At 33.7% G+C, this 20,315-nt stretch overlaps 5 protein-coding genes across 10 annotated transcripts in view; 4 read left to right on the top strand and 1 right to left on the bottom strand.

The window, feature by feature from the left end:
• The window catches only part of unk (RING finger protein unk), a 42,408-nt gene extending 33,034 nt beyond the window's left edge, over window positions 1–9,374 (top strand). Inside the window, exons 5-15 of one of the 3 annotated variants that reach the window (XM_089843363.1) lie at window positions 10–145; window positions 458–575; window positions 648–732; window positions 798–1,078; window positions 1,151–1,310; window positions 1,903–2,025; window positions 2,095–2,273; window positions 2,337–2,594; window positions 3,516–3,590; window positions 3,667–3,834; window positions 6,994–9,374. In XM_089843363.1, the coding sequence (XP_089699489.1) occupies window positions 10–145; window positions 458–575; window positions 648–732; window positions 798–1,078; window positions 1,151–1,310; window positions 1,903–2,025; window positions 2,095–2,273; window positions 2,337–2,594; window positions 3,516–3,590; window positions 3,667–3,834; window positions 6,994–7,092 (1,682 nt within the window). In that variant the 3' untranslated portion in view covers window positions 7,093–9,374. The other 2 variants (XM_089843362.1, XM_089843364.1) reach the window with 2 other exon arrangements.
• Window positions 9,375–9,533: 159 nt separating this feature from the next.
• LOC149661841 (histone H3.3A) lies at window positions 9,534–11,614 on the top strand. Of its 2 annotated transcripts, none has more exons than XM_089843380.1 (4): window positions 9,534–9,693; window positions 10,196–10,344; window positions 10,415–10,564; window positions 10,633–11,614. In XM_089843380.1, exons 2-4 carry the CDS (start codon window positions 10,213–10,215, stop codon window positions 10,759–10,761), a joined length of 411 nt encoding a protein of 136 aa, XP_089699506.1. In that variant the 5' UTR covers window positions 9,534–9,693; window positions 10,196–10,212; the 3' UTR covers window positions 10,762–11,614. The 2 variants fall into 2 exon arrangements, with proteins under 2 accessions (XP_089699506.1, XP_089699508.1); XM_089843382.1 differs by lacking the exon at window positions 9,534–9,693 and adding an exon at window positions 9,981–9,999.
• On the bottom strand, window positions 11,545–12,250 carry LOC149661840 (uncharacterized). Of its 2 annotated transcripts, XM_089843379.1 has the most exons (3): window positions 12,063–12,250; window positions 11,824–11,983; window positions 11,545–11,743 (listed from the first exon to the last, which is right to left on the bottom strand). In XM_089843379.1, exons 1-3 carry the CDS (start codon window positions 12,134–12,136, stop codon window positions 11,738–11,740), a joined length of 240 nt encoding a protein of 79 aa, XP_089699505.1. In that variant the 5' UTR covers window positions 12,137–12,250; the 3' UTR covers window positions 11,545–11,737. The 2 variants fall into 2 exon arrangements, with proteins under 2 accessions (XP_089699505.1, XP_089699504.1); XM_089843378.1 differs by having other exon boundaries at window positions 11,545–11,983; window positions 12,063–12,240.
• Window positions 12,251–12,634: 384 nt separating this feature from the next.
• On the top strand, window positions 12,635–13,925 carry l(1)10Bb (BUD31-like protein). The gene is made up of 5 exons (XM_089843377.1): window positions 12,635–12,788; window positions 13,058–13,154; window positions 13,246–13,368; window positions 13,444–13,610; window positions 13,683–13,925. The coding sequence occupies exons 2-5, from the start codon at window positions 13,061–13,063 to the stop codon at window positions 13,731–13,733; spliced, it is 435 nt and encodes a 144-aa protein (XP_089699503.1). The 5' UTR covers window positions 12,635–12,788; window positions 13,058–13,060; the 3' UTR covers window positions 13,734–13,925.
• Window positions 13,926–14,388: 463 nt separating this feature from the next.
• LOC149661838 (uncharacterized) overlaps window positions 14,389–20,315 on the top strand; it is a 46,880-nt gene continuing 40,953 nt past the window's right edge. The window contains exon 1 of one of the 2 annotated variants that reach the window (XM_089843360.1): window positions 14,389–14,653. The gene's annotated coding sequence lies outside the window, so the exon portion shown is untranslated. The remainder of the gene's footprint in view (window positions 14,654–20,315) is intronic. The other variant, XM_089843359.1, reaches the window with a different exon arrangement.

Genomic DNA, 20,315 nt, shown 5'->3' with positions numbered 1-20,315 from the left:
TTTGTTCAGATACAAATTACGTATTAGCAAATTATAAGACTGAACCTTGTAAAAGACCACCTAGACTATGTCGACAGGGTTACGCTTGTCCCCAATTTCACAATAGTAGAGATAGGAGAAGAAGCCCCAAGAAATTTAAATATAGGTAAATAATATTCATTCTTGAAAGAACCCAGAAATTTTAGTTCAATTAGCCTTATTCCTGATCAGCGCCACCTACCCATAGCGGCGACTTTGAGAACTACTGTAAGCGGTAAGCCAATCAGATGTCGCTAAAATCAGGTGACGTCACTGACGAGCACTCTCGGGGTCTTACCAAAAATGACGTCACCAGATTTTAGCGACATCTGATTGGCTTGCCGCTTACAGTAGTTCTCAAAGTCGCCGCTATGGGTAGGTGGCGCTGATCAGGAATAAGGCTAATTCCTCAATTTCTTATTTTTAAAAACTCTCAAAGGTCAACTCCTTGTCCTAATGTTAAACAAAGTGATGAGTGGGGAGATCCTGCAAATTGCGATAATGGAGATAATTGTCCTTATTGTCATACTAGAACTGAACAACAATTTCACCCTGAAGTAAATTTTCACAAATTTTTGTGAAAAAAAAAAAAAAAAACTTTGTATAAATTTTTTTTTTTTTTATATAAGATCTATAAATCAACCAAATGTAATGATATTCAACAAACGGGATATTGTCCCCGGGGACCCTTTTGCGCTTTTGCCCATATTGATAGTAAGTCACATTTATTCTACATTGTGACTGCCTTCAAAATTCAATCTTGGTTTACATTTTTACAGAGGAAATGTCAGCGATAAGGGACATTACAGCCGAGAATAGCAACACTAGCTTAGCAGCGATATTGTCAAATGCATTGCCCTCGACTAGTAATTCTTCCTCCCAATCTCAGTCCCAACAGCAACCATTGTCAGTCAGTCTAGATTGTGAAAATTTTATGCCACCTGGTCCAGTAGGACGACCCCGATCCTACAGCACTTCGACACATCCCCAGAATTTAGAAACATCAGTCTCTTTATTCCAATATCACAAAGCTCCGGGTTGCGAAAGAGAAGACAAAGAAGTAATTAAGATATACTTGTGAAAAAGACTTCATTCATGCTTGAATCTCTGTCTAAAATATCTTTGTTTACAGTCAAATGTTCGTAGACAACTTCAATTGTTTGAATCAGAAAACTCTCACGAAAGGAAGAACCTATTTATGGGACATTCGCTAAATTTAAGCTCTAACTCTGTAATGAATGCATTCTCTACAAATTATTACCCAGCAACTGATACTGTTGAATCTGTAGTTGGTAAGGAATTAAACTCTTTAAAGGGAGGGTGAAGTAGAAAATCAAGTGATTTTTTATCGATTCTTCTACTAATTACAAGACCAGTCTGCATAGTGAAACATTCAGGAAATACCAACTCCGAATGATTTTAAAATTCAAATTAGGTTCAGATTTTAAGGATAATTTTAAATAAGGTCCTCCGACCAATCGCGTAACGCCCTGCCTTTTTATTAACAAAATTCTCGTGGCACGCATGCTCCATGTCTCGCGCCACGATTGTCACGTCGCGCGCCTAATTTTATCAAATCTCCTGATAAATTTCATTCAACGCAGAACGTGCCACGAGAATTTTGTTAATAAAAAGGCAGGGCGTTACGCGATTGGTCGGCAGTCCTTGTTTAAAATTATCCTTAAAATCTGAACCTAATTTGAAATAATTTTAAAATCATTCGGAGTTGGTATTTCCTGAATGTTTCACTATGCAGACTGGTCTTGTAATTAGTAGAAGAATCGATAAAAAATCACTTGATTTTCCACTTCACCCTCCCTTTAATTCTCATCCAGGAAATAACATAAGTACTTGTTCAAAAAACTTTTAATTATCATTCATTAGGAAATGCCTTGGACGATTTAAGCTTAGATGATATTAATATCGAAGCCTCTTTAGATAAAGAATTAGAAAACGATCATCCAACATTGAATAATGTTTTATCTCATACCCCTAATTTAAATCAAAGTAAATATATTGGTTTTACGTTAACGTAATTAATTTTGTAATTAATACTTGTAGAATATAATTCAATAGGTACATCTGCTCCAGTAACAATACCCGGATCTTCTTTACACAATAATTCGGGGATGGGAAACATCTCCCCAACTTTAAACTCTCCTATTGGCTCTTTGGGTTTGGGATTAGGTGCTAGCCTTGGAAATCATCGGGGATCTATTAGCAATAGATTGGAAGGATCAAGCGCCATGGATAAGGTACATTTCTCATTGTTCTTCAGTCTTTGAAAGACTCGAGACTGAAGAAGAGCTTTTAAATAGGCTGCAGCCGCTTTTTACGGTCACACCAACTCTTTTGGAAATCCTGGAGCCCATTATTCTCATTTTTCACCGGCATTATATGATTTGCCACAAAGTATGTCTCCTAGAACCATCACTTCTGGTGGTGGATCGGCATTATCGAGGACGACTAATGTGGATTCTGGCTATAACTCTGAAGTTAAGAAATTACAAGATGAATTGGCAGTTAGCAGGATGCAAATAGCTAATTGTGAAGAAAATATTGTTCAAACAAGCAGAGTAAGATGTGAAACTCCCTACTTTTGTTCTTGTTTTATGACCATTTTGATCCTCTTCTCGTTCTTGTTTATGAGGATTTTAATCCTCTTCTTGCTTCTGTTTTATGAGGATTTTGATCCTCTTCTTGCTTCTGTTTTATGAGGATTTTGATCCTCTTCTTGCTCTTGTTTTATAAGGATTTTGATCCTCTTGCTCTTGTTTTATGAGGATTTTGATCCTCTTCTCGCTCTTGTTTTATGAGGATTTTGATCCTCTTCTCGCTCTTGTTTATGAGGATTTTGATCCTCTTCTCGCCTTTGGTTTATGAGGATTTTGATCCTCTTGTTCTTGTTTTATAAGGATTTTGATCCTCTTCTCGCTCTTGTTTATGAGGATTTTGATCCTCTTCTCGCTCTTGTTTTATGAGGATTTTGATCCTCTTCTCGCTCTTGTTTTATGAGGATTTTGATCATGCCCTTGTTCTTGTTTTATGAGGATTTTGGCCCTCTTCTCGCTCTTGTTTATGAGGATTTTGACCCTCTTCTTCTTGTTTTATGAGGATTTTGACCCTCTTCTTCTTGTTTTATGAGGATTTTGACCCTCTTCTTCTTGTTTTATGAGGATTTTGACCCTCTTCTTCTTGTTTTATGAGGATTTTGACCCTCTTCTTCTTGTTTTATGAGGATTTTGACCCTCTTCTTCTTGTTTTATGAGGATTTTGACCCTCTTCTTCTTGTTTTATGAGGATTTTGACCCTCTTCTTCTTGTTTTATGAGGATTTTGACCCTCTTCTTCTTGTTTTATGAGGATTTTGGCCCTCTTCTTCTTGTTTTATGAGGATTTTGACCCTCTTCTTCTTGTTTTATGAGAATTTTGGCCCTCTTCTTTTTCTTGTTTTACGATTTTGAAAATAACTTGAATGGGTATTTAATTTTATTAAAGGCTGCTGAAGCTTGGAAAAGAGAAGCTGAGGATTCTGCAAGGAGAGAGAAATTGTTGATGGAACAGAAAGCGGAGGTATTTGTATATTGAATTGGAACAAATAAGTAGGGAATTAAAATTGACAACAACAACTCGTGATTTTTCATTCCAGTTGGTTGAAAAAATGAATGAAATGCAAAAGCAGTTAAATCAATCTGGCGGAAACAACATTAATAGTTCATTTTTATTTGGAATGGGATCGGAATATGAAAATATTTCTCCGGGACACTTGCAGCAGCTGAAGGACAGATTAAAAAATGATCTGGAAAAAGTAAACCAGGTTTGTATTTTTTTTATAGAATGATTTGCAGTGGTGTGCGAGTCCCGTTTTTTCGGTTTCGAGCCGAGTCTGAGTATCGAAACTAATTTCTTATCGAGTATCGAGCCGAGTCTCAAAAATACTTTAGAGTATCGAGTATTTAGATAGGTCAAATTTTGGTTCTTTCGAGTAATTATCGAGTCTCAAATATTGACTTGTCGAGTAGCAATTTTGTAAATTTCTTGAAAATAACGAAGATTTTCAATTATCTAATATCGAACTAGTTCAAAAAGATTGTTAGTGATCAATTAAACATTGAACAATTGATTTTCAAAATAAATGATCATGAACTCATCGTCTGCTATAGTTGTAAGCCTCGGACTCGAGCATTTGTCAAGTATTTAAGATGTTAAAAAGCTACTCGAATCTGTCTCGAGTATCTCAATGTGTTGTTATCGAGTATCGAGTCGAGTACTCGGCTCGATACTCAAACCGAGTACTCGAACTTAACGAGTACTTGCACACCCCTGATGATTTGTTGCGTAGTATTTAGGGAAGTGAAATATAATCCTTTATTTGATTCTTAGCACGGAGCCTCTAATATAGTCCATGGAAATCCCCCACATTCTTAGCCGAGTGTGTGCGATGTACATCATTTAATTTTATTTTTGGGCTAATTTGCTATTAATTCGTTACTTACTTATTAATTATTTAAAAACTATGAAATTTGAATTGTAGAAAATTAAATTTCCATTTAGACGTGTTAAGGCTCTGTGTTATGACAACATAACAAAGAGGGAAAGGGAAAGGGGGAAGTTAAGGTTATTCTTTTAACACCTTTACATTAAGTGAACGAAAGAAACTTTTATTAGAATTAATTAAAAAAGAAATCCGGTTGAAATATAATAGTTAAGTACATTCGTCCTCCATTATTAAGGGAAGGTAAAAATGTGGCTGTTATTTTGCCCTCGACAGGCTTTGATTCATCAAGCTGTTGCGAAGTGCTTAGTTTGCCAAGAAGGGGCTAGAGGGGCAGTCTTAACGCCTTGCAACCACGCCGTAGTCTGTGTTAAGTGCGTGTTAGACCTGAAACAATGCCCTTGTTGCGGTTCTCTAATTACTAGCTGGAAGGAATCTACTTCGTTCTCGACATTAAAAGGGGGACTATGATCTATTACGTCTGTAGGCGCGGCGTTTCTAAACTATATATAACGGGCGAAAACTTTCTAACCAATTGAAATTGAACTAGTTAGGTTATGAGAATTTGTTTTCTGTCCATCAATACTTACCAAATTTGAAATTTATAGGCAGACCCGTCACCCATTTTGTTTTTAAGTTAATCTGATGAATCCACGATCGGTAGATTCTATTCTTCGTTTTTTTAATTAATTAATTAATAAAGTACAAATATAGAAACATTTTTTGAGAAAGGAAACTAATATAAGTTTTTTTTTTTCAAACGTTTGAAACAATACCTGATGAATAATAAAACGATTATAGTTATTATACAAAATGAAATATCTATAAAATATATAGGGATATATTTTAAATTTCAATCCAAGAAATTAAAACTAATTAACCCCCTTATAAATTTCATATAAATGGAAATTTAACTGTACATAACAAAATTAATATGATATAATATTGATTCAAACATAAAAGAAATATTAAAATAGATATAATTTTTTTTTTTTTTTTTGAGTTAGTTACAATGTCCTTAAAGTGCAGTTTAGGATAAGACTCTTTATAGATTTTTTAATTAAAAGTAGGAGCCAACGTGTCTTTACTCTTTAGCGCCTAATGTTAAATGAAGTGTTAACGTAAAGGATATAATTTAGGTGTTTTTTTATTATTATTAGTTTTGTAATTAGATTTATTATTGTAAATATCTAAATGCTTATGTTAATTCTTTTCTAAGAACGTGAAAATTCCGAAATTATGAAAAATTTAGTGCAAAAATATAATATTAAACCAATTTATTGATTCATATTGGTATTATAAGCTGGTATTTAACCCTGGTATATTATAATCTCTTAAAAGAAATAAAAGATTTTCTTCTGCACTATATTAATTATTCTAATTCAAACACACATCAAAATTGAAATCTGAAGAAACATATTTAAGTAAAAAACTAAAATGGCCTTTTTTTTTAAATATAAAAGGAAAAATATTTAAAAACATAAATAATTAGCATTTAATTAGTCTTAAAAACGAGGACTACTGCGCCACCCGCCATTCGTTTAGTGGCGGAGCTGTATTGTAGAAGGAGTAGAGACTCGTAGCTTCCCCTTATTTGTCCATAAAAAGGGGGTATGAATTTTGACCCTCCCTCCAAACCTAGGCGAGCCCATGTAAACAATAAAGATGGCCGCGAGCTACGAACGTTCAGGAGGGTTAAGCCTCGGTCTTTTGTGTATCGAGTCCAGGTGACGCGAGTTTCTCAATGGTTTGCAAATCTTATTTAAATTTTTATTTTTACTATTATTTCTATTTATATTAACTATAATATGGAAAATATTCAAAGAATTAAGCCGGGAAAGAAGAAAACGACGCCTTCTTTAAAACACGTGACGTCAGAGATTGTTTACATTGGCTCGGTATGCGCGAAAATTGCGCGGCACTAGTAGGCTTATGTCTAGGCCCTAAAGGCCTAGTCTCTACTCCTTCTACAATACAGCTCCGTGGTGGCGTCTGCTAATTCGAAGCTCTTACGCGCGTGATCGAGTGAGCTATGCACTACCTGGGCTGGAAATAACTCTCTACTCCTTCTACAATACAGCTCCGTGGTGGCGTCTGCTAATTCGAAGCTCTTACGCGCGTGATCGAGTGAGCTATGCACTACCTGGGCTGGAAATAAGCACAGGACCATACCACTTTGAGAATAACCAATCCCATAGGGGTAAGTGGTTGGGGCTAGCAGATGTCACCAAAGCAATGGCGGCGCAGTAGTCCTCGTTTTTAATGTTAATTAGATTAATTATTTTGTAATGGTGAATAAGTAAATTTGTAACTATAAGTTACTCATTTTATTGGCGCCCTTTTTTTATTATTGTTAGAATAACTCCCTCACCCACCTGACAAGAAGTTATAGTTTTACGTTTTTAGTCTATTTAGAGGCTAGATTTTTAGATGAAACAGATTTTTCTTGAGAATTTTGTAAATTGGGTAACTTACTTTCAGGCTTTCTGCGGAGGATCTTTGAATGCTGGCAATATTCCTATGGCGCAATTGGCTAGAAAAAATGACCCCTACAATAGCTACAGTCTACTGAGAGAGTAAACTTTCTCTCTTAAATCTCTTTTTAGGACCCTTCTCGTACAAAAAAGAAAAAAAAAATACCATAAAATAGTAAAATAAAATAAATTAATATTAAAAATAAAAATAAAAATAAAAAATACAAAAAATATTATTCAAATTATCTAGTTTTTCCAATTTAAAATGAAAAATTTAATGAAAAGTGTCTGGTATATAAGTTTTTTAACGCTGAAAAATGGTGATTCTGGAGTGGAGATATAGGTTTTAAAAATATAAATAGAATTAAATAATTATTGTACATATTTTTTCTTAACTAGGTGGTCTATCTTATTGTTTTTATTCAATTTTTTAGAAACAAACAAACAAACAAACAAATCAATCAATTTACGAATTTTTTTTATTACAGTTATTAATTAGCACAGTGTTTTATAGTTATTAAAAATAATTTTAGGTTTAATTTAATTATGAAAATCGTAAAAAAAAATAATCTTGTGGCACGTAATTTAGTAAAAAAAAAAAAACTAAAAACTAAAAAGAAAGGCAAAGGCGTAGTTTTTATAATAGACTTGCATTTTTTCTAAACAACTTCTAGATTTATATTTAAAAAATAAATAATACTGAAAGTAATTATCGTATATTATAAACATAAACATAAACAAAAACAGGCCATGGATTAACTAACGCTAAGGATTGTTCACTAACCGTGTTTCCCATGTAGTACTGTTGCCAACTACATGTTCTGAATTATTCCTTGATTCCCCTCTTCATTCCCCCAATTTATTGGACCAAAACGGATGTAGATATAGCGCCATCTCTCGCCAAAATAAATCGGTTTTGCGGGATTTCAATTTTTGACGTCATAGGACACCGTGAAATTTGGTCCAATTTTCTTATAACTTCCTGTTAGGGATAGTAACTGCGGCTAGGGGGCGTTTGGAACATGTATACTTTATCTTTTAGGGGAAGGAACAATCCCTAGCGTTAGTTAATCCATGAACAGGCCATATAAGCTAGGGATGCAGTTAAACTATAAAAAAAACTTGGGAAAAAAGTGAAAAACCAAAACCAATAGATTGTAAGTAAGTAATTATTAATTAATAAATAAGCAGAAGAAGTTTAAAACAAACAAATATGATAAATATCTATTTTAAACCTTAAATTATACTTGAATCTGGTACAAACACATAAAAACAAAAGGACTATATACATCTGCTCAAAACAGCTCTGTTTTAATTAAAGAAAATCAGTTAAATACTTTGTAGAATATGAAAATTTAAAAAAAAAATGAAATAAAATAAACAACCAAATTATGGGAAAATACAAATTTTTAAATACGTAACAAATTAAAATAAATAAATTAGTAAATTATTTTAAGGTAAAATTAAAATGGTAAGGAAAGTAACGTTCAAGTTGGTTTTTTCGTGTACCAGTCTTGTAAAAAAATATGAAAAAAAAATACTGAAGATATTCATATTGCTTTTAAATATTTTATAAATTATTCTAGGGGTCTTCAAATGTTTTAAAAATAAAATATTCATTATGAAATTACAAAAAAAAAAAATAATAATAATTAAAAATATTAATGTTAGACTTTTTTCTCTTAGCCTATAATGTGTGTTAAAGTTTTTTAATTGCTTTTAATTTTAGGATAAACAATTGTTTTTTAATTAACCTGGTACCAATTATTGTAAATCCTCCGTATTAGTGACTGTATATGAATATTTACAATTTTACTTTCAAAAAAAAAAACAAATTAAGAGAAAAAAAAAAATATTTTTACACACACAAAAAAAACAAATAAAAACAACTTAAATTTAATAAATTAAATTACTCAGCCTGACTTTAGATTCCATTCAAAAGTGGCAGCAATAATTTCAATTAAATTTTAATTTAAATAATTATTCTTAGTCGAAAAAATAAATAAATAGGGAAATGTGATTTAGAAAAAACTAATGAAAATAATTTAAAAATATATAGATAACCTGAACATTTTTTAATTGAATATTTAATTTCTCATATAATTATTATATATCATTATAGTTAAATTTAAATTATACCAATTATTTTCACATCTTTTCTCCTTAGGTGTTAAACTAATTTTTATTTAATAATAATAATAATAATAAAAAATAACAAATTTTATAGGATCATTCACCCATAAATAAAAAAATCAAACATTTATTGATAAAGTGTCAAAAACTCTGAAAATATAAATAATACGGATAGTAATTTAAATGGGCTTGGCAAATTTATGTAAAACTTAAAAAATAAAATAAAATTGTAACTTGTACCTTCGAAAAAAAAAATTTGGCGCCAAAAAAATATAGGCCTAATCAAACCAGGAACCAACCGTCTATCTAGAAGGTTCGTGATCAAACTTTTCAAATGAAAGGGGCCGTTATCTCTGGCCAATCAGGATCCAGTTCACAGCGTAGTATCGGAGGACCTCCCATAGTGACGTCATCCCTTAATATATGCGTCAAATTCTGGGTACTTTTCATTCCGTTTAGAAACGACGCTTTGTGAAGGTTCGTGGTTGGTGAATTGTAGACGTTGTGATTAAAATAAGTTTGTTTTGAAACGAGAACTTGGTATTTCCCGTCGAATTTTGATTCTTCAAAACTTGTAAGTTAATTTTCTTATTCAATTACGTTTAATTTTAGGTAGTTTTCGTATTATATCCCGTAACTTATTTCTAGCTTTTTAGTAGGCAGTTAGGCTTAGCGAGAACGTTGGGAGGTAATTTTCCGCCAAAAACCTAGCCTGTCCGCCATTTTAGCGCCGAATTTTTTTCTTTTTTGTTTCCTTCAAATAGTTAGGCCTAACGGATTTCCCTTTGTTTTCACTGTTGGCGCGCGACTAAACTCGCGCCTTTTTCTACTTGAATTTTAGGGTTAGGCTCAGTATACGCGGTTACTAATACTTCTTCTTGTAAGATTCATTTTTAATTTTGTATTTAGATTAAAGGCAAGTTGAAAAGTAATTGGGATAGATTAACATAAATCAATAATTGGGAATTTGGGTTGTCCGCCTTTTTTAACTCAAGCCAAGGCTTAGATTTTGCAAAGTCGTTGACCTGGCAAGGCCTTAGCAATTTTGACTAAGTAAACTGTGTTCTTGTTTGTAGCTGTTGTAAGCTGAAAAATGGCTCGTACTAAACAAACAGCTCGTAAATCTACTGGTGGTAAAGCTCCACGTAAGCAATTGGCTACAAAAGCTGCGAGAAAAAGTGCACCATCAACTGGAGGTGTTAAGAAACCTCATCGTTACAGACCTGTAAGTTTCTTCACATTATTACAAGTAAAATAGTTTAGTTGTCACAATGTTTTGGTGGTTAATTCTTTAGGGTACCGTTGCTCTTCGAGAAATCCGTCGTTATCAGAAATCAACTGAGTTGTTGATCAGGAAATTGCCATTCCAAAGATTGGTTCGTGAAATTGCTCAGGATTTCAAAACTGATCTTCGTTTCCAAAGTGCAGCCATTGGCGCTTTGCAAGTATGTCTTTATTTATTAAAAATAATACAAATTTTTAAAAATAATAACCTTTTTTTATAAAATTTAAGGAAGCGAGTGAAGCTTACCTTGTAGGCTTATTTGAAGACACAAATTTGTGCGCCATCCATGCTAAGAGAGTTACAATCATGCCTAAAGATATCCAGTTGGCCCGTCGTATTCGTGGTGAAAGAGCATAAGCTTACTGCTTTTTTAGTTTTGGGTTTTTTTTTTACGAGGAAAAAACCACAACATAAAAATGTGTATGTAAAGTACTCTACAACAACATCTCTTCATTTTAACATCAATAATCATCATTAAAAAAAAACCAGAACTAAAAACCAGAACTACCAAGTCTGGAAGATAAAAAAAAAAAGTTTTTATAAATTTCACCGTGAAGAAAAACAACAAAGAGAAATTTAAGACCAACTCATCAATATCAATCAGATCTTTAAAATCACTCTCTTATCTTTTGATTCTTTAAAAAAACAAAAAAAAACCCCAAATGTTTTTTGTTTTCTTGTATCTGATAAGTTTTTCATTGTATAAAAAAATTCTGTCTTTGAAAATATTAATTAATTTAGTGTTCGTTAAGGGTAGTAGTGATGTGGTGGGGTTATTATGTCTTTTGTGAAATGTTTCACACATCCTTTGGGTCTCTAACAATATTATTTATACTTACTTCATTGGCAATGAAATCACAGCTTCAACCACTTAACTTTAACTTTAAAATTTGATCATTATTATTAACGATTTAATTAATTACCCAAGCATAAATTGGGTATTTAGAAGATTAGAAGAGTAGAATGGTTAGTGGTATAGTTAAAATACTTATTGTATTTTGTATTATATTATATTTTATAACATTTTGTTTCTTTTAAATATCAAAAAGAAAAAAAAATCCCAGGAAAAATTCAAAATTAATTAATTATGTATTCCTTCAATCATATGGTGTGTGAATTAAAAAAAAAATTAAATATCAATCATTTAAATGTATTTCTATGTTTTTATTTGATTTGATTACATTCGTAAATAAATATTACAATATCTTAATTAATATTTTATTATTTTCATTTTTCTAATTAAGTTTTGTTTTGTAGTTCTTGAACTGTTAATTCATCCAATTTTCCGACTGTTTCACCTAAGCCTTTTTTAATTGCAACGTCAAGATCATTTTCATCTCTTAGTAGGAAAAAATACAACATAAAGACAGTCAAACTAGCCAAAACAACGTAAATTTGACTCGGAGGATCCTTATGTACGGATCCTGATATGGTGTCTATTGTTTTCCATTTTGCTGCCTTGCTACTGCTGTATGATACAGGTTTGTCCAAGTCATTTGTATTGGTGGACATTAATTTTTTCGTATTTAACGAATTGCAGGAACGTTGTAGCAATTTTGATTGGATTAAGTAGCTGCAACTGCAAGTTATGTAAGAAAGATCACCTAAATGAGTGCACTGCTAGGCCTATAATTAGAAAGTTGTTAAACGTTAATGACCTGCGTTGACGAGTCATAGGGATAAATTTAAGGTGTCTTTTGGTGATTTCACTAATTGAATTTCTAATTAACATTATAATCACGATAGTAACTAAATTTGAAAAGTTATGATGGGTTACTGGTTTAATGGTCGCCAACGCCAAGGTTTAATTTTTTTCTAAAAATTCTTATATAAATTATTACTTTATTAGCGCCACCTATCGCTAACAGTTTTTTGGAATTATCCATGGAGTATTTTTAAAGGTGTGATAATACGTATTTGATTAAAAATGTGTTTTTTTTAGTTAAGACTACTCAAATATTGCTCCATGGTAGCAGTCAAACTTGTTACCAACCAACCGTTGCCTACGTTGATCAAGGCCTGTGCGCGGTAGTTTCGAAGGGGGACTTTTAAGAAACGAGACTTCTTATTTTCTCCCTATTTTACCGCGAGATTTCATTGATAGCTGGACCAAAACGAGCGCGAAAATGAGTATTTAAAATTCCAAGCGCGAGAAAATGAACATTTCAAATTATTTAGGTGCAGTTAATAGCGCCTCAGGTGAGAGAATTTGACAACTTAAAAAAAATAAAATCGGCGTCGCGCACAGGCCTTGATTAACGTAGGCAACGAACCAACTCGTCCCGTTCAGTGACTCCGTCTGGCGATTGGTCTTGTAAGTTAACTTGTTGTTCGTTCTGCCATTCTGCGACTCTGTTTTTTCTTGATCGAACTTTTGCAATTTGGTAAATATTAATTAGGCTTTTCATAGTTTATTGTACTAATTCATAAATTATATAACTCAAGTTTAAGTATTCTAAAATTGAAGTTGAGTTTAGAATCGATTTTATATACGTACTTTGTAGAAACTGAAATATTTTTATTAGATAAGCCTTGGCCATTGTTTGTAGGTTGGGGAAAAGTAGGCCTAGTATTTTGTTGAGTAGACAAGACTAGTTATGTTTTTCATCTCATTTTCATCATTAATCTCGATGTTAATTATTTGTCATTATAGATAATGCCTAAAGTAAGAAGAAGCAAGAAGCCTCCACCAGAAGGTTGGGAACTTATTGAACCAACTCTGGAGGAATTGGATGGGAAAATGAGAGAAGGTAAATTAAAATAAGACCTAGACATTTTCTTATAAATAAATAGGGTATTTAATATATAAGATTTTAATTAATATTTTTGCGCGAAACTAAGCTGAAACTGAGTCTCACGAGGGTAAAAGAAAAGTTGAATCATTATGGCCTATCTTTAAAATCCATCATCAAAAGTCCCGCTACATTTTTGACCTTTTCTATAGAAGAAAAGCTATTAGCAGAGGTATGTCTTATTAAAAAACAAAAAGGAACCTTACAATTACAATTTCACACAAACTAAATATAATATTTATTTTAGAACTTTATGATTTCTGCACCAAAGAAGGTTATGCTGATAAAAACTTAATTGCAAAATGGAGAAAACAAGGCTATGAAAATCTGTGTTGCCTACGTTGTATACAAGCTAGGGACACCAACTTTGGGACCAATTGCATTTGCAGAGTACCCAAAAACAAGCTAGAAGAAGTAAATTTGTCTAAAAATTAATATTAGCCAATTAGTTGGTGAACAGATGTAATTAAATTTATTTAATTACAGGGTAAAATTGTGGAGTGTGTGCATTGTGGCTGTAGAGGATGTTCAGGTTGAAGATGATAACTTGGACAGTCCTAGTTATTTTTGAGAAGAAAAATTGCCCCAAGATTTTCATACATCAAAAATGTGATTTAAATATTAAGAAAATCATCTGCTCTGTTTACTCGAATATTTTTGTAAATATTAACTCTGATAAAAATCTAATTTCTTTGGTCCTAAATAAATCATTTTTTATTATTTAAACCATTTGAGTATTTTTATTTCAAAACGTAGACTAATTTATTAACACAAGACCTTATTCTATACATTCTGTTGGCCTACTAAGCCTAACAGAAACAACACTCCCATAAGCTCCCCTAAAACTAAAAGGAACGGTCCCATTTCACTTTTCCTTTACTTCTGCTTCTGCTATTGATAAGTGATTGCTTCATATCCCCCTCAAATTTCCTTCACTAACCATTAAAAGAGGGGAGAAAAAGCGGGGAAAGGTTCCATAGTCCACTCTCCGTACTGTCCCGGGTCGGTTTTTTTATAACTTTTTCCAGCCCCCCTAAAAGTTTTTATTCTCATTGCTCATTCTCGTCCTCCTCCCCCAACTGGTTCGTAGTTAAATCGCTCTTGCACGAATCACATCCCTCTATTTTATCACGTGATTCGATGGTTCCCTCTCCCCGGAGTCCCCGCCGAAAAAAAGTATAACGGCGGGATTTCGTTAGGGCACATGTCATGTGGGATGAATTAGGCCTGAACGGGACAGTCATGTATCTCGGTGTCAGTTATCAGTTTGCGAATAGTATCAGCATAGTACGACGTATTTTGAGTCTCTTAAGTAATTTTATATAATTTGTCAGGACTAGTACTGTACAAATTAATAGTTGCCAATAAGCCTAGGTCATTGTGGACTCTTGCAAAGTTGCAATGACCATGTCTTCGATTGACGCCCGCCTAGACAACAACAGTTTTCGAATCATAATGTAAGTAGGAACGATTTCTGATATTCCATGTTTGTCTTTCCTATAAATAGGCTTAATTACCTAAAATATTAAGTATTTATTGTGAGATAAGGGCTGGGGTGGGGGCGTGTCACAACGTGATTTGTAAAAAAAACAGGCCTAGAGGCCCTAGACTTGTTGAAATAATTTGGTTTTGTGTACCGTTTGTGGTAAGTTATTATTCTTTTGGTGCATACGTACTTGAAACAATGACAGTGCCCTTATGGCAAGGCCCAATAATTTATTGGCTATCGTCTACTATTGGATTAGGGGTCACAGCAGGTCACGGATGATCAAAACAGCTTGGGCCTCGGTAACCAAAAACGTTGTTGATTATTCCATAATTGCAATTTCGTGAGGGGCACGATTAAGGTGGTAACGTTTGAAAACTAAATCGGGTGGGCTTTAATAAGTTGTTCAAGTCGTTGAAAATGTTAATTCTAACCGCCCGAATATTAGGCAATGTTGAGGCCCCATGTATATATCACCCCCTGCACTATGAAAAAAAAAACTTTGAAAAGAGAGTAAAAGCTGTTTCTCATTTCATCATGAGTCACCATCTATTTTTCTCTCTCTCTAACCCAGGGAATCAGGGATGCTGCAGTTTGAGAGTACTGAGCCCAGAAGATTATACTATAGGGGGATATGAAAAAGATGGGGAATACAAGAAATAGTATTAGTAGGCCTGGGGACTCGTTCTTCTATAGACTATTCTTCAAAGCTAGAGCCTGGACTGCTGCCTTTTGAGCAAAACACAAAAGCCCCGCCATTGCCCTATTATACTCTCTGAAGTATAGGTAGACTTTAGAAGCCCTGTGGCATGCTACAAAAAATCCATGTACGCTTGCCAGTATCGAAAATTTATTCGATTCGATTCTGTTCTATTGAATCAGCTGCAGAAAATCGAACGTTATCAAAAAGAAAAACACCAATCGGGTTGCCACAATTCAGAACTGTTATTTACTCGGATATTGTGAAAGAAATACGGTTGAAATTAAATGCCCTATTGTAAAGTGCAAACAGAACGGGAACTTAAGCTAGAAGATATTGCAAAAGTCATCGTGGCTTAGCATAAATTTCACGGCTATTTATTTATCTATGGTCATCAACCTCCGACCACGTTACTGTTGTTTACAGATGATTATCCAATATTTAAAATTTAGGGTGGAAAGGTCATTATTTTGTTGTTTAGATTTGGGGCTAGTAAGTTAGTTAGCTATATTTGATACCCTATTATAATAATAATAATAATAATTAAAGCTTTATTGGATATCCCTGTTCAGTCGAAACTGGTTTACAAAGGGGTCCGTTAGTTAAATTAATTGTTAAACATTAAAAATATGCTGTTTTACATCTCTCTTAAACTCATTAATGTTAGCTATATTTTTTATATCACATGGTAAGTTATTCCAAGATTGGATTCCCCTGTTTTTTAAACTTTTCAAGTTGGTTGTCGTTAATTTTGATGGCAGAACAAAGGTTTTAAGATTTATGCGGGTATTATAGTTATGATCGACTAAATGAAACATATCAAGGATATACTTTGGCATTTGATTATTATAGATTTTGTACATTAGTACTAATAGCTGATATTCATATTCTTGAGATAGGGTCATCCAATTTAGGTTTTTAAGAGCCTCTGTGGCAGATGATCTCTTATTTCGGAGTAATATTAATTTGGCACATTTATTATGTATAATTTGAAGTCTATGTAAGTATTTTTTGGGGCCAATATTGTAAAATAAATTACCGTAATTAAAGATGGGTTGGATCATAGATTTATGTAGCGTAATTTTACTTTGAATGTTCAAACATTTATAAAGTGGATGGACGAGCCAGAGTCTCTTATTTACCTTATTTAGTACATATTCAATGTGATCAATAAAATCTAACTTTTCATCTATGATGGTTCCGATATATTTATATGATTTTACCCGTGATATATCTAGGGACCCAAGTTTGATTATGTCTTGCGTTGTACCTCTTAATTTTTTAGGTTCAATAATCATAAAAACAGTTTTAGATTCATTAAAAATAAGGCCTCGTGAGGCTAACATTTTCTTTAGAGTTATTACGTCCGATTCTAATTCAGTGATCAATTTAGAAGCGTCATCTGATACAGAGAGAAGGGCATCGTCATCCGCGTATTCAAAAGACTTTGAAAATTTTAAGCATTTATGATTATGTCTCGTATATATGTTAAATAATAGTGGCCCCAAGATACTACCTTGAGGAACACCTGTAGATACAGTCATTGATTGAGATTTTGTATTACCAATTATTACGGATTGTGTTCTTTGACTAAGATAAGACGTGAACCATTTAAGGGTGCCCGTATCTGCCCCGCATGATCTAAGTTCATTAAGCAATATTTCATGATTTACGCAATCAAAGGCCTTAGACAAGTCAACAAAGACAATTCCAACATACCACTCTTTTTCTATACTTTGTATTATAGTCTCAAAAAGGTTCATGACACACGTGGTCGTCGAGTGACCTGGTACGAAGCCAGCCTGCATTTCATATAATAAATTATTATCGATAACATGTGCCAGCAATTGGTCGTATACGATCTTTTCAAGGATCTTTGAAAGAATTGGCAGGACTGAAACGCCCCTATAGTTATTAGGTTCCGTTGGGTCACCTTTTTTATATAAAGGGACTACTTTGGCATCTTTCCATTGATTTGGAAAGGTGTGACTGTTTATGGATAAGTTAATTAGCTTAGTTAAGAATGGCGTAATTACTATAGCTAGACCCCTTATCAGGTCACTCGACAATCCGTCTGACCCTGTTGCTTTCGAAGACTTTAAATTCTTTAAATAAGTAAAAATCATGCTTTCTGATACTTCTACTAATTTTAAATTACATACATCATTCAATTCGATTGTTAACTGTGGATTAATTATACATGGATTTTTCGTGAAATGCCTGTTTAGGTTATTTGCTATCTCAAATTGAGTTGTATATTCTATTCCATTATTACGTATCATGACAATAGATTTAGAACGTTATACAGTATAGTATACTTAACCATTACCTTGCTAGATTTAAATTTTGAGTATAAAAGATGCCCTAGTTAGAAAACTTAAAAATATCTGAAAGCATGCACTATTGAAATGGAATGTCTAGACTCCAATAACGTTTGAAAGAGAACGCGTTGGTGGGGGTGGTGGTAGTTATTGTATAATATTACCAGTAAAAATAAGTATTTTATATCAGACTGTTCGAATCAGAAAGAAATTTTATCGACAAGGGTGGCCTCCTTGTGATTCTTAAAGATTTTTTATGCCAACCCAGTCTAAAACCACTCCTATGTAAAAGAATCCCTACTATATTCGGTTTGTAGCCTGAAAAATCGGTTGAGATTGTATACTATTCGCATTGGAGCATGTACATTTGAAGATAGCGAATAGTGTATAGGTTAGGGGTCCCCCTGTTTGAACTCAAACGCGTTGGAACTCGCTTGGGGCATCTTTTTGCCATTGTGTTTCCCCGAAAATTTTGGCCCCAAGGGCGAAGGAGTAACGTTATTTTTTTTAGCTTCCATCTCTTGCTCCTAGAAAGCAAGCTCCTTTTCTTTATTCAATTGTTACAAACGTCCCATCTTCTTCCAGAGATCTCTACTGCTCTTCCAAACTTCCTCTCCATAGTAAAGTCTATTAACTGAAGGAAAGATAGTACGAGACAGTACCGGCGCTAGGTTCAACGTTGATCCAAGTGCTTGGTACCGTTGCAAAGAGGGAAAATTTATCTACCCTAGCAAAGGGTTTTTCCCAAAATTTGTCCACATTATAACACCCCAAAAATTAATTGTTTTAAAACCTTGATATCTTGACCTTTGGGTGCAGAAAACCTAAGTATAGACTAATGGCGGGCGGGTAGATAGGGGTGTAGACTGTGTATCCCTCCCTTTGGGCACCTTCTTGTAAGAGGGTATGACACTGAGCTAAGAGATAGAAGGGTATCACGTTTCCATACTGCCATCACTTTATTTGGTACTGTTGGAAAGATGACAGTTTTGTGTGTCGCATTCTCAAATCGTTTCCCTACCCGGAAATCGTCGTGTATTCTTTGGAGTTGCTAGAATAGGCTCGTAATGCTTACTTCAATTTATGTACATCTCCCCTTGGAGAATTCCAAGATTGTTGGCTTTTGAATACGATCGAGCGTTACCGTTGGCGTAGTACGTACTTAATAGAAGTGGTAGCTTATAGCAGAGGCTGGGGTATATGGCTAAAAAGGTCCGTTAATACAATTTTTTATAGCTCCTGAAGGGTCCAAGGAATGCGGCACCTCTTTTACGCTCTCTTGTCTATTGTTGTTATCTCGGAGGCATTGTATACCCTCTAGTTTCCCCCGTTCTTCTCTTTTATACTATATAACGAAAAGTCGTTTGGTATTAAGCCTAACAAAACTGACAAACCATTGCAGGCACCCAAGAATCAACGCCTCTTTCTGTATGGCTTAGGAATCCCCTCTTGGTTGGATTCCGAGTTTGTTTTGAATTTTTAGACCCTAAAAATAAGCCTGTGTACAAAATGAAACTGATGTTTTTCTAGGTATATAAATAAGATAAGATAAGAAGGGAGGCATTCTTTCTTCAATTTCTAAATTTAGGAGTTAGGACTAAGAATGAATGTTTTTAAAACCCCATAATTATGTCAGGACTTAGAAGACCGCCTAGACACTCCCAAAGGCCGGTTATTAGGCAAATTCACGTGGGAGTAATTACTTAAAAACTCTCTCTTCTAACTTACTTGACACATTATGGTTTCCGTTGCGTATTAAACTTGCCAGACTTGCAAGGGGTTCCCAAAATTTCTCTTCTCCATCCTGTCAAACTTAATTTCATTACTCAACCTTTTTTAAATTATAATTTTTCTTGGGCGAAATTATCGTTCAAACTTCTATTTCCTCTTTGACACATTTGTATTAAAAGGTCTTCGCGATTACGTAAGGATCTTTTAATCGAAAGGAAACAATGGAACGCCACCTTTGACCTTTCTCTTTAAGTTTCTAGTCCAGATTATGAAACGGGAAAGGGAAGAAGTGCCAAATATCGTTTAAGTTAAATAGTTTAAACAATAGTTGCTTACCTACCTACCCCCTTGTGTTTTTAATGTTTTTAAAAAGAATGAAAGAAAAACAACTTTCGCTTTCTCTCTCTCTCGTTGGTGCATGCATGGACTAACCAACCGGGCGTTGGTCGGATACTAGGTTTCGTGTCTTTGTGGCGGAATAACGGGTCGGGAAACTTCCGCCTTAACCCCTTTTCTATCTATCTCAAATGTATAGTAGACCTCTCTGTGCTGGAATTTTGTAAGCTTTTTTTTTGAAGGGATGATGAAGTGATAGCCTTAACTTGCATTTAAGTTGTTATGTGAGGTATCTTTTGCTGTTACTATAGGCCTTGTTGCAACCTCAAGAGTTTTGTATCGTTTATAAAGAGGAGTTGAGCTATAACATACTAAAAGGAGGTCCCTGTACTTCTTATAGAACCAGAGTTATAACACTGCAGTCTGAGAAAATGGGGTGCAAGCTGAACTGACTAGAAATTCATTATTTAAAAAAATGTTAATTGGTATTGTGGGGAGATTATATTTAATCAGAAATAATGCGCATTTACAAAAATGGTCTTTTA

This window comes from Phalangium opilio, unplaced genomic scaffold, assembly GCF_054372755.1.
Source record: "Phalangium opilio isolate 3A_F unplaced genomic scaffold, DU_Popi_V2 ptg000070l_1, whole genome shotgun sequence".
Taxonomy (NCBI): Eukaryota; Metazoa; Arthropoda; class Arachnida; order Opiliones; family Phalangiidae; genus Phalangium; species Phalangium opilio.
Note: the sequence above shows the minus strand (reverse complement) of the source record. Positions and strands in the feature narration are given on the sequence as shown.